This window comes from Marmota marmota, unplaced genomic scaffold (assembly GCF_001458135.2).
Source record: "Marmota marmota marmota unplaced genomic scaffold, marMar, whole genome shotgun sequence".
In the NCBI taxonomy this organism is placed as follows: domain Eukaryota; kingdom Metazoa; phylum Chordata; class Mammalia; order Rodentia; family Sciuridae; genus Marmota; species Marmota marmota.
The window spans coordinates 6,202,840-6,217,825 of NW_026000076.1; the positions used below are offsets into that span (position 1 = coordinate 6,202,840).

The following is a 14,986-nucleotide window of genomic DNA, read 5'->3' on the forward strand; positions in this document are numbered from 1 at the left end:
TTAAAATATATATATATATATATATATATATATATATATATATATACTATTTCCCATCCCTCCCCTCTTCGGCTGCTATTCCATTTGTCTTCTTCAGTTCACAGTAAAAACTGTCTGAGCCTTGATGACATTTACCCCTTCCACTTTCTCCACTGTCATTCAGAATTCTTAAAGGTAGTTTCCTTCCGCCACTTCCTTTATTATCATTATTCTGAATCTTCTTATGTTCCTCATGTGTAGAAGCCCAGTTTTGACATGTAAATTTGGAACTGCTAAAATCAGTAACATTTCTGGCTTGTATCTTTACTACTCCAAATAAATTATTTTTGATACAAAATGTTATTCAATAAGCATTTTTCTCTCATCTTAATCCACCTCTCACCATCATCCAATACAGCTTAATATATTAATTTTTCTTGAAACACTCTATTTCTTTTAGTTTTTATAACACTGAACTTTTCTGGTTTTCTCCAAACTCACTGATCATTCTTTTTTGTTTATTTTACCTCTCCAAATTTATAAATGATGCCACTATTCTGAGTCACATTCTCTGCTCCACTTGTTTCCTAGATAATTTCATGCATTCTCATGGCTTTCTTTATAAATCACATTCCAAATTTATACAGCCTGCCCTGGGCTCTCCTAAAAGCTCTTGACTCACATATCTAATTGCCTAAGTGTCACACCACCATTTAAATGTCCTTCATAAGAATTTCACTCAATGAGTATAAAACAGAAAAGTGCTTCATTCACTTTGCCAAAATAATGTTTTTCCATATCCTGTTAATAGACACCACCACCCATGAGTAGCTAGATTCAGAAATCATTTAATCATTTCCTCCCTTTCTCTCATGAATTTAATTAACAGCAAGTTCAATCAATTCTGCCTTGAAAAGAGATCTCAAATCTTTTCTCTCCATTTGATTGTTACCACCTATTCTATTTCTCACCCAAACAACTCCAAAAGTATTTTCTCTTCCATGTTTTTATCTCTATACAATGCATTCTCAAAAGCATATCCAAAGAAATTCTGATAATTAAATCTGCTTATATCCCTTAAATGGCTCCTCAATGTTCTTAGAAAATAACCCAAAGTCTTCTTGAGACTTACAAGACTCTACAAGATGAAGACCAACCCAATCTTCCCAAAATCTAATACAACTCCCTGATAATGCCATACTAGACTTCTGTGAGTTCCTAGAATGTCTCATGGCCTTTATGCTTGTTATAGAGTGCTTTTCCCTTTATTCTTCATATTTTTAGATGATTCTTATTCTTCCCCATTCTTACTAAGCCTAAACCTTAATACTGTCTTAAATAGTCCTTCCTTAAGTCTCCCTTTTAAAGTACAAAGACCCCATTTCTTCTGATCCTACTAAAGTCTAAAATAGTGTGCAATTTCTTTAAATAGCACTAGCATGATCAGTAAATATTTTACTGTTACTACCTTTTTTTCCCCATATAATATAAAGCCCACCAGGGCAGAAGGAAAATCTGTCTTGTTGTGTTTTCCCAGCACTTATATAATCAGGCATTTGGTAAATGTGCTGAATGAATGAATGAATGAATGAATAAAAATAAATGAACAAACAAATGAACAGGCCAGTAATTTAAGCTGTTTGCTAGCAAAATCAACAGGGTCTATTCCTTGAGGCCAAAGGTCTAAAATAAACAAACATACATACATCTAGTATCAACTCTTCATACCTTGTCTAAGAAAGAAATTATGGACAGGGGAAAAAAATAATAAATCAAGGTAACTGCCACTTGTACTTTCAAATATACTAATGAAACTAAATAACATACATTTTTAGTTAAAACATAAGCTAAAGAGAAAAACTAAGCCACAGATCAACTTTTACCTTGAATCAGATATAGGTTTGGATGCCTTTCTGCCTTTAATTTTAAATTCATGGGATGTTCCTTCAGGTTCTTTCTCTGCTTTGAAAGCCACATTTGGTGGCACAGGAGGAACACGAATTCGCAACCCAAACAAATGCTTCTTCTTCTTTATTTCTTTCCCAGACATAAACCTAAATTTTTAAAAAAATTAACTAAAATTTTAAAAACTGAACACATATACATGGCAGACCCTAACTTTTTAACTTTCAGATATAAGGTCCTTAGACACAAAAGCCCACCAATACTACAAAAACTCCTTTTTACCCTTTGCTTTCCTTGATAACTATCTGCCTCAGAGCCAGTCCACAATAGGATAGCATGGGAGAAAAGATAGGACTATAAGGGAGAAAAGGAGATGTCCACTTTTAAAAACAGGGCGTGAAGGGCAGGCATGGTGGAGCGCGCCTAAGGCCCAGTACTTAGGAAGCTGAGGTAGGAGGATCACTTGAGCATAGGAGTTTGACACTAGATGGGGCAATATAATGAGACCGCAACTCAAAGAAAAAAGAAAAAGGGGGAGAAGTGTATGTGTAAGTTCCTAATGCAAGGAAGATGAACACAAAATATTATCTTTTTTAGTCCCAATAAATTTTTCCACATTTTAGTGTCACCTACTAGAAAAAACAAAATCTCTATAAGTGTTTAGGAAAAGAAGAAATTTATTTCAGAATAAATGTGCAAAGAGAGGAAATCTGGTCAGGAATAATGAGTGACCACATTGGGAAAGATAATTCTAAAGGTGCCCAAAATAAAAGGAGTGTCGACATTCAGTGTCACATCTGAAGTTGGAAAAACTTAGAGCAGAGGAAAAAAAAAATTTTTTTTTTTTAAGTGGAGTGTGGACTTGGACCTCTGAAAAATATGTTCCCTAGCCCTTGTCTTTAGTCTTTGGGATTCCTATTTCCAAATACCTTCAACTACTTCAAACCTCCCTGGCTACAAGAACCTCTCTCTGGCAATTGGGCATGTTCTTCCACTTTAATACAGGAATGAGAAGCCCCCATTTCAACCACAATAAGAACAGCTGTGTTTCTGGCACCCTAAGTTCAGAATTCACTGTCCCACAGAATATTTTTACCTGTACAATAATTGCTCAGGTACCCTTATGGCTTTCCAACTACTCTAAAGCTCTAGCCACTAAAAATTAAAACATTATTTAATGAGGAAATGCTGTCAGGTATATTTCTTTTTGCTTTAGTATATATACCTTTCTAATATAAACTATGAAAAAGCAATTCTGATGCTGTCATGTTTAACACAGCAACTTGTTTGAAACAAGAATTTTATAATGTTATTCAATAGTTTTGAGTCAGCACACATAAAATTCCTATGGCATTTTGAAATATTTTCAGGAAATATAGATATGCTGGTTTTTAAAAAAGGAAGGTGATCTATACAAGAATATATCAAATAATGTCAATTATTATAGACCACTCATACCAGTAATATTCTTTTCTATAAGTAATTTTAAAACCAGAGATCTTAATCCTTTAAAAACCTTATATTCTCTATAAAATCTTCCGCTATGTTTTGCATATTCTTACCTGCTAGCAAGATTTTATTTTACTTGCAGTAGACTGCATTGTAGAAGTAAGCTACTACTGAATATGCTTTTTCAACAGAATGGACCAAATTCCCCCCCCCTGGAAGATACTGATATGCCTCCCCTCCTACCATTCCCAAAAGAAGGCTTACTCTTCCTTCTCCAACCCTCAGGAATTTCTACTTTACTCTGACCAAAAGAGATTTAGGACATCAAAAGTTTTAAATGGTATTCTAGATACCAATCCCACAATTCTTAAACAACGCCATAATTCCTTATACTTACTAACTGTCTCCCTCATAGGGTTACATAAAACAAATCAACTTACATGGTCTTGTAATCATTTAATGCCTCCAGAACATGCTCATATCTTTCAGATTTTGGTGTGTCTGCCAGCTGTGAAGTATCAAGAAACAATTTAACGCACTACAATTTCATCAGTTAGTAATATACAGGTACTAGATAGAGGCAATATGAAGAAGAGGAAAAGTACATTGACTAGTAGTCTGAAGACCTAAATTCTAATTCCAGGTGCTCACTGACTATGTGATCTACTCAGGGTCATTTAATCTCTCCAGGCTTATTTTCTCAACTACAAAAAGTAGAGTTTAATTATTAGTTCATTATATGGATAAAATGATGTCTGTGAAAGAACTGAAAACTATGAACACTAATAAAAATGGGACCTTGGTATTAGTTATCACTCAATTTTTAAAATTCTATAACCTGGGGGGAAAATACATTAGAATTATTTTAATATATAACATGAAAGCTCCTAACATATCAATATAAAGGGGTCTAAAAAGTAATGAGAAACACTTCATTTCCCAATACCTCCAATATGATCATAAGTAGAAAAAAATGTGAAATGGGGGGCAGTGTTTCATAACAATTATAGACTTTAAATGGCCCTAACTGCTTAGCAATTTTTCATCATAAACCATTTTAACTAAATATCCAATTCTATAAAATATTCTATATTGTTCCAATAACAATTTTCCCCAGAGACTTTTCCACCTCTTCTTCAAAGTTTAAAGACTGGGACCTATTAACAAAAAAATGTTAAGTTATAAACAAAGTATCATAGTTGGCATTTAAACTATAGCCAACTTTACCAGCTGACTATCAAACCTTAGAATTGTTTTAAATGAAAGAGCAAATAAATCTGCCTAAAATAATACTGGAGACTTAAAAACTATCTATTCCAACTCTTTAACAGATGAGTTAATAAATATAAAGGTTAAAAGAACTGTTCAAATTCCCTTGGCTAGTTAGGGAGAGAGCTAAAGCCTCAACCCAAATGACTTTCAAGTCCATTCTTCCAACACTGACTGAAATCCCACTATGTGCCACTCTGATTGATGCTAAAAACAAAAAAATACATGAACAAGCTCAGATCATCATACCATCTCCTCCTACTGTAATTTATGAGATGTCCAATAATAGAAAATTTCTTCTGTTTTCAGTGCTGAAAATTGAATCCAGGCCCACACACATACTAAGCATGTGCTCTACCACTAAGCTATACCCCCAGCCCAAGAATTTCTATTTACAGAAGAATGAAAAAAATCATACTTTATAAAGCTTAAACTCTAGATCTAATTCAACCTCCCACCAAAAGTGCAATCTCTTTTTATAAGAGAGCTAGTCATTCAATCTTAGCTTTATTATTACCATTGATAAAAGCTGATACACAGGGTTAGGGGTCCAGTTCAATGGTAGAGCACTTGCAGGTGCAAGGCTCAAGTTTAATTCCCAGTACCACAAAAGAGAGGGAGGAAAGGAAGAAAGAGAGGAGAGAAAATTACAGGGGTAGGGGGTGAGGAAGGCAGGCAGGTAGGCAGAGAAAGGCTGATACACCTACTAATGAAGCCTATTCCATATGTAAGCAAAATCTCCCTTGAAGTTTTCTATTCCCTCTTTAGCAAGACAGCCGTTCAAATATTTGAAATCAGTTATCATGCCTAAGTATTGGATTAGGGTAAAGTTTTTATCTTCTTCCTGTTCCCCACTCACCACCACAAATCTAAGATCAAATTGGAACTACTATCAAGTATCCTCTGTACTGTTTGTGTTTATGCCTAAAAACAGTACTTTATAACTGTTAATTTTTGTTTTTAACTCTAATTATTCCAGAGGATCTTTTCTCTGGATTCTGACACCTTTCTTGAATTGAGGGTACAAACAGAGAATCCCTATGGCCTTCCATTACAGTCTTCCTCAAGAATATCTAAGTCATTGATTTTGTTACTGTTTTTCAACAAGTTGCCCATTAATTTCCACTTTAATTAGTTCACATTTCAAAATCTTATCTAAGATCAAGTTATACTACATCTATGCCATGCCCACAGAATTTGACAAATATTCCTAATCATATCAACAAAGAAACTAGGGTATTTAACACACTTTATTCTAATAGGGGTTTTTTTATTGCTTTTTTTAAATCTTCACAAGTCATATATCTGATATATGCAATTTTGTTAAGAATCAACAACAAAACTGAGTTTCTAGTTGTTGAAATCCTCTTATTTTTTGAAAATCACAAGAACTCCCTTTTCTTTTGGTACTTATTTCCTATGGTTTCTCAAAAGTTTTACAGAACTCCATAATTATTTTGCATAGGACTATATATTTTACTCACATAAGGACCAGATGTTCCCTTTGTGTGCTTTGCAAACTAAAAATGTAACTTAATAGTATAAATCGTATCAAATGTGTTTGAAAAGTATCATATTCATATGATCAAAGTTGGTAACATATCTCCAAAACAGAAATCTTCTTGCTCCAACCTTTCTACACTTACCTCATACTATACTTTTATTTTCAGTTTTATACATTTCTATACAAACTTACATGCTATTACTAACTCTTCATTTCAATAAAATACAACCCTCCATTACTAATGCTGAATTCTATACCACCTAGGCTTATACATGCCAACAGTTTATTTTCCAACTTATATACTAATAAATAACATTCTGTGTCCCAAGTATTGCTATTAATCAGATTTCTTGTTATTTTTCACTTTAAAATATTTTACTACCTTAATTATACTAAATATTTCTCTCGCAAAATATTTCTACCATGGTATTTCACTGAGTTTCATTTATGCTTTTCTCCCTACCTCCCTCAAAAGTTTAAGACAGCATATATATTTTTCTACTATCAACCTTAGGGTTTTTAAATTTAAGACCACAGTTAATGTAAAGCATGTTATTAAAGAATCAAAGATTGGGGCCAGGGTTATGGCTCAGTGGTAGATTACTTGCATAGAAGGCATGAGGCACTGGGTTCGATCCCCAGCACCACATAAAAATTAAAAAAATAAATAAATAAAAAATTGTTTTTAAAGGGCTGGAGGTGGGCTCGGATGGTGGCTCAGTGGTAGAGTGCTTACCTAGCATGTGTGAGGCGGCACTGGGTTCAATTTTAAGCACCACATATAATCAAGTAAATAAAATAAGGTCCTTCAACAACTAAAAACAAAATTAAAGGAGGGAGGACTGGACGTAGGTCTCAGTGGTAGAGCACTCCTGGGTTAAATTCCCAGTATCACCAAAATAATAATAATAATAATAATACAATTGACAAGAGGTAAATCCAAAAAAGTACCAACATCTCTTTTTAAACCGGGCTTGGTGGCACATGCCTATAATCCCAGCAGCTTGGGAGACCGAGGAAGGAGGATCCTGAATTCAAAACCAGTCTTAGCAATGGCAAGGTGTGAAGCAATTCAGTGAGATCCTGTCTCTAAGTAAAATACAAAATAGGGCTGGGAGTGTGACTCAGTGGTCAAATGCCCCTGAGTTCAATCCCAGGCACACACTTCCCATCTCCTTTTAAACTCCTCAAAGCAATCTAATACAACAGTGACACTTCATTTTAAATAAGAAATCCTTATTGTGGTCTCAAATGGTAGATTTTTACATTAAAAAGAAAACATTTCAAAATACTGTAGCTACTTACATTACTACACTCAGTCTATATGATAATCATTAAAAAACCAAATCTCAAAGATGTACAAAAACTACATAAGGATTGGGGCTGGGGTTTTTGGCTCAGCAGTAGAGCGCTTGCCTCACACATGTGAAGCACTGGGTTCGATCCTCGGCATCACATAAAAATAAATTTAAAAAATAAAGATACTTTTAAAAAAACTACATAAGGAAATATGATATTAAAATATCACTATCTTCTAACATGGTTTTAAAAGTTTTTTGCTTCCCTTCACAGCAACCCTATAAAACTAACAACAGAAAAGATATGATACATGAGAGTCAAATACGCCTTTCAATATGAAAGGATTACCTACAAACAAGTTTAACTTTGAAACTTTTTTTTTTTTTTAATTAAAAGAAGTCACAGCTTTGAGTGATAATAATGTGTCAATGCAGGTTCATCAATTTCAACTAATGTACTACTTTGGTGGGGGATACTGGCAATGAAGGAGGCAATGTTATATGTAGGAGAAGTGGAGGAGTGTACCCTCCTCTCAATTTTGCTGTGAACCTAAATCTCCTCTAAAAATAGCCTTTAATATAAAAGAGGGGCTGGGGATGTTGTTCAATGGTAGAGTGCTTATTTAGCATGTACAAGGCCTTCCATTCAATGCCCAGTATCACAAAAAATAAATAGATAAAACAGAATACAGTATTTCCTTCATGACAATGACAATCCAAAAAAATAAATAAATAAATAAAAGAAGAAGAAAGCACAATACACTAAACAGAATACAACCAATTCAATATAAAATTACAGCAAGTAATTACAGAGGTATGTTATATAAATAACAAATACCATTATAGTTCATCTAGTGTCATTATATATTAAATTAGGTTTGAATTCAAAGCTCAGCAATGGTAAATATGGATTCAGTTCCTCTCTGTGATTAGGGACAAAATGTACATTCCTAGCCAAAATGTCACAAAAGTAATTTTTTTTAAATAAACTTTACCATATGAATGTCAATAAGCTTGATTCTTTTTTTTTTTAGCATTTTTTAAAACTGTTGATGGACCTTTATTTTATTTATTCATATGAGGTGCTGAGAATTGAACCCAGTGCCTCACACATGCTAGGCAAGTGCTCTTATCGCTGAGCCACAACCCCAGCCCATAATCTAACTTTTTAACATTATCACAAGATGTCTTTCTTTCATCTAAGCAAAGGGAGGAAACTCCACATTTAAGAGAGAATAGAAATCATAACACTTCTGCTGTGTTTTATCTCATTTTTGAAGAGAAACTTCTACAGCAATATAATCTATACTATGTATAATAAAAGTTGATGTTCAAAATGACTCTTGAAAACTCCAAGGTACTAAACTACAAAATATTACATTTAGTATATACTATTTCCTATGTCTTGAAAATAGTTCATGGAATTTTATGGAAAAAATTTTGATAAACCTTAAGTTAGATCAGTAACAAAATTCAATTTGCAATTCAATTCCAATGAAACAAGGTCTTCTTATTCAAATATGTCCATCTTTGTTTCATATTTAAAAGTAAACTAAATGAAACACTGAAAAACATAGATAAGCAAAAAATTTATAATTTCATTACTAAAATATCACCCTAAAATCTAGTTGTAATTACAATAAAAAAAATGTAAAAGACTGAGAATTAAAAACCTGAATGTCAATTATCAGTAATTAGTCTGTTGATGAGACAACTCAACTAAAAAGTATTTTCTTATTTTAACTCCAAGAAAGCAGTGAGGAATGATTAAAGTCCTTAAGTGGCAACCATTCTTTGAAAAGTTAAATCTGGGACTGGAGTTGTGGCTCAGCAGTAAAGCACTAGCCTGTAGTAGGCGAGGCCTTAGCCTTGATCTTTGGAACCACATAAAAATTAATTAATTAATTAATTAAAGATATTGTATCCAACTACAATTTATATATATATATATATATATATATATATATATATTTTTTTTTTTTTTAAGTTAAATTTACTTTTTTCTCCTTTCTTTTTCTTTTTTTCCCTGACAACACTGGGGCTTGAATCTTCAATCTCATGCTAAGGAAAGTGTTCTATCACTGGGCTACATCCCCAGCCCTTCTTTTTCTAAGACACTACTATATAGGCTATAGATAATAAAAACATTTACTTGCTAAAGTAAAATTTTACTGTGGATCAGAAAATTTAATTGAAGATGACACACCAGGTATACAGATGTATCTGTATATGAAGCACTGAAAGTATCATGCCTAGAAAGGAAGAATTTTAAAATGAATGCATTGGAGCACTAAATATTAAGATGACTATAAAGAACACTATAGTTACTATTAGTGCCTTACTTTTTTTTTCTCTCATTAAACTAGTCAGTTTATTGAAATTCAAATTTATAAATCACAACATTCAAACTTCATTAAAAATTATCTAACACTTGAAACCGTTCTATCATTCTATCAATAGAATTTCAGTAATCCTATATTTTAATACTTAAGTACTGTTATTTGTTTTATTTTATGTAGCTAATATACCAACTAAATAAATGTAAATTATGCTCTAATGGCCCCCAAAACCTCAAAAACCCCAAATACCATGTATATGAGTTTTATAAACTTTCACTTGCCTAAAACTAATAGAAGAAATTCTCCCTAAATTCCAAATCAACTTACAATTTTTATCTCAAAGTATGCATAATTAAAATGTACATATCTGATTCTATATATTATGAAACAAATTTTTTAGTTTTCAACCAAGAGTAGTTAATAATATGTATTTTAATAAATCTAAATAAATGCTAAAAATAAGGTAAATTTTTCTAATTTCTTCCCTCTTTGTGCTAGTCTATAGTTCCAAAATCTTTTTCAATGAACATGCACTACTTTATATTCCTTTGTTTGTTTTTTTTAGAAAAATTCTTTGTAAAGCCAGTGTAAATAATTATGCTTCACAAATGAGAAGCAAAACAAGATTTTCAGAATGAGGAGGGACAATCTCCAACTCAGGCAGCTTCACTCTATAACTCATCATTCTAATCCTGTTATCTGATCTCACCATTCCTGGAAGTCAGAAATATATGAGTACCAACAAGAAAGGAAAGAAGAAAGCTGCTTACATCTCTTAGAAGAAAAGGAGGTGAAACCATGAGTGAGACACCCAATACAAAGAATTTCTCCCACCCTTCTATCTTTATAATGATTCTCACTTTAGAATACAGAAGAATCAAATAATTTACTTCCTCCATCTATAATTTTCCAGAGTCAACAGGCAATAAATAAACATAGAAGGATGAGAAAGCTGGTCCTGATATCCCTATCAAATTTATTCCTCCCCAGAACTAAAAATAAAAATTCTACTTTGGTCGTATGACTTGTTTCTTAGATTGTTGTTGTTGTTGTTTTTTTAAACAATAACAAAACAAAACAGAAAAAACATCAAGTAGCTAATGAAGTTAGCTCTAAGGTCACCTACCTCTCCAGGGTGCAATCTATCCCAGTTTTCATTAATGTATGTCATAAGCTCAAGTTCAGAATCAAAGTATTTCTTCTTGTGAATAACACTTAGGTTGTAAAGGCATAGGTGTGCTATATCTACCCTGGAATCAAAAAATAATCAAAATATACAAAAACAAGGTTTTTGGTTATTAAAAAATTAGTTTCTTTACAAAATCAGTAATTAATCCAAAGTAAATTATTCAGATGGATAGAGGGTCAATGTCCTAAGTCATATTCATAATACAATAAATCATTACATATGAAAAAGCTGGAAAACATTAGCAAAATATTAACTTATTATGAATAGTAATTATAAACTAAAAGATACCTGAATTACTTCTTAAAATGCATTCAAAGAGGATCTGAATTTAGGAGAAAATAATTTACAATCAAGATTTTTGTATTTTTAATACTACATAGAAACTATAGAACAGACCATACTTTATCAGGCTTTACTTTATCTAATTCATGAGTTAAATTCTATCTGTTCCTAAATTATGTAAAAGATAATAAAAATACTTATAAATACTTATTTTAAGTATTTTATTACTAAATCTATAAAACTAATCACACCACACATTCTGTATAGAATTACTGTACAGAAACTCATGTTTGTTTAACCTACGTATCTTCTACTATATGCTATTCTAAAGGCACAAATGAACTGGAACTATGAATAAGATTTAAAATACCTTTGAAAACTACATTTATGCCATTCTACAATAAACAGCCTTATTAATTTAGCAATAAAAGTAGATAATAATTAGTGAAGATGGCTTAAAGATAAATAAAAGAAATAAAGCCAGGTATAAGGAACAAAGTTTTATTTAAGCAAGTACACAGACACAGAACTTTCATCTTGGAGATCTAATAATATAGCTCCTTTTTTCTTAACAGAAATATCCATTCTTACCACTGTAATGGTAGACGTTTGAGGTATTCTGGCCCAGAACTGCAGACAGAGCAAATAAATGTATAAAACCTAAGGAAAAAAATTTTATTATGTCATCAAGGATATAAATACAGGCAAATAGTCAGCAAATGAAGATCCTACAGTGAATGTAAGGACTCACACCCAAAACAAAAGGTAATTTCAATAATGAGGCTAAGATTTAAGGAATTTCTTTTCAAATAACAAAGTAGTTAGGGAGAAGGACTCTAACTATTAGAGTCCTTTGACATTCCCAAAGATTCATATGTACCATAATTTACTAATGCTTGCGTGTGTTAGGAACTTGGTGGCAGCCCCTATATACATTGTACCATCCAATGCTCAAAATAACCTAGTAAGATAAGCCCAAAGGAGACATGCTGACCTTCTTAAAGTCAAAAAGATGGTAATAGCTGCATAAGCCAAGGTTGAAACCCAAATTTAGTGCTCTATCTTTAATTTTACCTCCTAGAACTCACTCTGTTCTTCCACATAATACTCAATATAGAAAGTATCTGCTTTTTAGAAATTCTTTAAGGTATAAATTGTGTCTGTGATATGATTGATGTATGTACATTCCATGTATGTATTATATGTCAAAATACATTCTGCTATCATGTATGACTAAAAAAAATAAATTGTATGGTCAAAAAAAAAAAACATAGAAAAAAATAAAATGAATAAAAAATAAAAAATTGTGTCTGTGGCCTTCTCCAATTCTCTGTCATATGATCCTTTCTAAGTATTTTAAAGGAAGGTACCAATGATAATAGGTTAGGGTACTATGGAGGCAACAGAAGTAAATGCAATCACTGACACTACTTAAAAGTTTTCTGGAATAATATCCAAAAGCACAAAAATCATGTGTATTTAAAGCATATTATTCAGTATTTTCCCTGAAGTGACCTCTTTACAAATCACTGTAAAAATGTTTTTTAGAAATTACAAACTGTAAAATAAATACAATGAAGAAGTCACAAAAATAAAATTAATTAGTAAGATTGAAATGTTCTTCTTACCTATCTCCAAATAGCATTGGCTTTTGAAGGCATTGCACACAAGCCTCATGAAACCACTGCTTACATTTGCAGCACTGTAGCATCTTTAAATACCAGCTATTAAAATAAAAAAAAGTTAAGACTAAAATTACTACTTTTTGATGAGGGAAAAACTTCATTGTTTATTAAAACAACAAAGTAGCATAATATGCAAACTACAATCATGATTAAAGCATTGTTTTTCTTTTTTTTTTTTTTTCTTTTTTTGATGGTGCTGGGGATTGAACCCAGGCCTTTGTGCATGTGAGGGAAGCACTCTACCAACTGAGCTATATCCCCAGCCCAGCATTACGTTTTTCTTTTTTTTAAAATATGTATTTTTTAGTTGTAGTTGGACACAATACCTTTATGTTATTTATTTATTTTTGTGGTTCTGAGGATCAAACCCAGGGCCTCACATGTGCTAGGCGAGCGCTCCACCACTGAGCCATAATCCCAACCCCTAGCATTACGTTTTTCTAAAGTGCAATTTTTTTTTCTTTCCCAAAAAGGTTTGTAATGTTGAACACACTTCATACCTCTTCTCTTGAAAAACAGATCTACTTCTAGTCAACAATGCCCAGCTTCTACACTAGTATAGGATTTCTCTCAAAGCACAGGCATGGGATCCATCCTTCTTTCCTTCGTAGTGCTGAAGATAGAACCCACAGCCATGCATGTGCTAAGAATGTGCTATACCACTGAGCAACATCCCCCACCCTCTCCACCCCAATCCCCAGGTTGGCCCAAATGCCTGGCCAGAAGCCTAAAACTTTTTTCACATCAATTCTCTATACCTTAGGAGAGGTCATATTAAGAGGTACTATTGTTTGCCCAAAATATCAAATGGCCATAGGCAGTATGAACATTCCATTTTATATCTTTACTGTGTTTCTATTATAATGAAAAGAATTTATTAGCAATTTAAGTAATTTAAATAAAACAAAGACATCTAACCTAAGACTATATCAAAGTATAAAAATTTTGTCACAGGTTTAGTACTGATTCAGAATACAGACCTACAGATCTGTTTCAAATAGCCGAAGATACTACAACTGAATCTTCATCTAAGAAGGATATATTCTCTTTTTAATTAGTATATGGTTTTACACCATGAAACCCTTTATGAAAATAAGATATTACTTCCAAATAACATCTTTTCTTCCAACAAATGAGTCCCACACTAATTGTAAGCCATACATAGGCAAAGGTTAAGAAGCCTGTAAAGTGAGCCAATTATCAAATGACTTATGAATACTAACTACAATCCATGCATTCTACTAGATGGTGAAACTAACATAGTTACTAATATCAGGCACATTTCCTATTCTTTTAATGTTTAAAGATAATGAACAATCTACCTCATAAAATAGGTAAACAAAATGCTAGAATTAAATGAGTAAAGGAAAAAAGATAAACCTGTTCACTGTTTCTCTTTTATATGTAACTGGTTTTTTAAAACTAGACAAACACTTTTTAAACTTGCAGATGACCAAAAGCTGAGAAATCTTACAGAAGTGTTAAATCACAAAGTTAATATTCCACAAGATCAGAGATGAATTAGAATAAAGAACTAAAAATTCATTCATTTATATATTCATTTTCATCACTGAACACCTCATGGTGGCAGTGCATGCCTGTCATCCCAGCAACTTGGGATGCTGAGACAGAAGGATCACAAGTTCAGCACCAGCCTCAGCAACTCAGCAAGGCTCTCAGCAACTTAGTGAGACCTGTCTCAAAATAAAAAATAAAAATTGGCTGGGGATGTGGCTCACTGCTAAAGTGCCCCTGGGTTCAATACCCAATAGCGCCCGCCCCCCAAAAGCTGCTAAAATTATTAGTTGACCACCTACATGAACCTAGAGAATATCTACTGAATGTCTAAAAGAGGTAATAAAATTTCTTGTATGATGCAACAAGAGAAGCATCATGCCTGAGATTCTAAATAGCCCGTTAAATCATTATATTCTACCAGACTACTTCTGGAAACACTACCTTTTTCCCAATCATGGCACAGTATTTTAAGAATAACTTTCAAACACTGGAGAGAAACAGAGTTTGGAAATTATATCATAAAGACTGTTTGCTGGCAGTGGAGTTTTAGTCTGGAGAAGATAACATTA

At 32.6% G+C, this 14,986-nt stretch overlaps 1 protein-coding gene across 1 annotated transcript in view; it reads right to left on the bottom strand.

Annotated features, from left to right (window-relative positions):
- Window positions 1-14,986, bottom strand: part of Mtf2 (metal response element binding transcription factor 2) — a 59,894-nt gene that overhangs the window by 5,143 nt on the left and 39,765 nt on the right. Inside the window, exons 7-12 of the mRNA XM_048814508.1 lie at window positions 12,843-12,938; window positions 11,806-11,874; window positions 10,870-10,993; window positions 3,774-3,841; window positions 1,862-2,033; window positions 1,708-1,712 (exon numbers count right to left, since the gene is read on the bottom strand). Of these exons, the coding sequence (XP_048670465.1) occupies window positions 1,708-1,712; window positions 1,862-2,033; window positions 3,774-3,841; window positions 10,870-10,993; window positions 11,806-11,874; window positions 12,843-12,938 (534 nt within the window). The remainder of the gene's footprint in view (window positions 1-1,707; window positions 1,713-1,861; window positions 2,034-3,773; window positions 3,842-10,869; window positions 10,994-11,805; window positions 11,875-12,842; window positions 12,939-14,986) is intronic.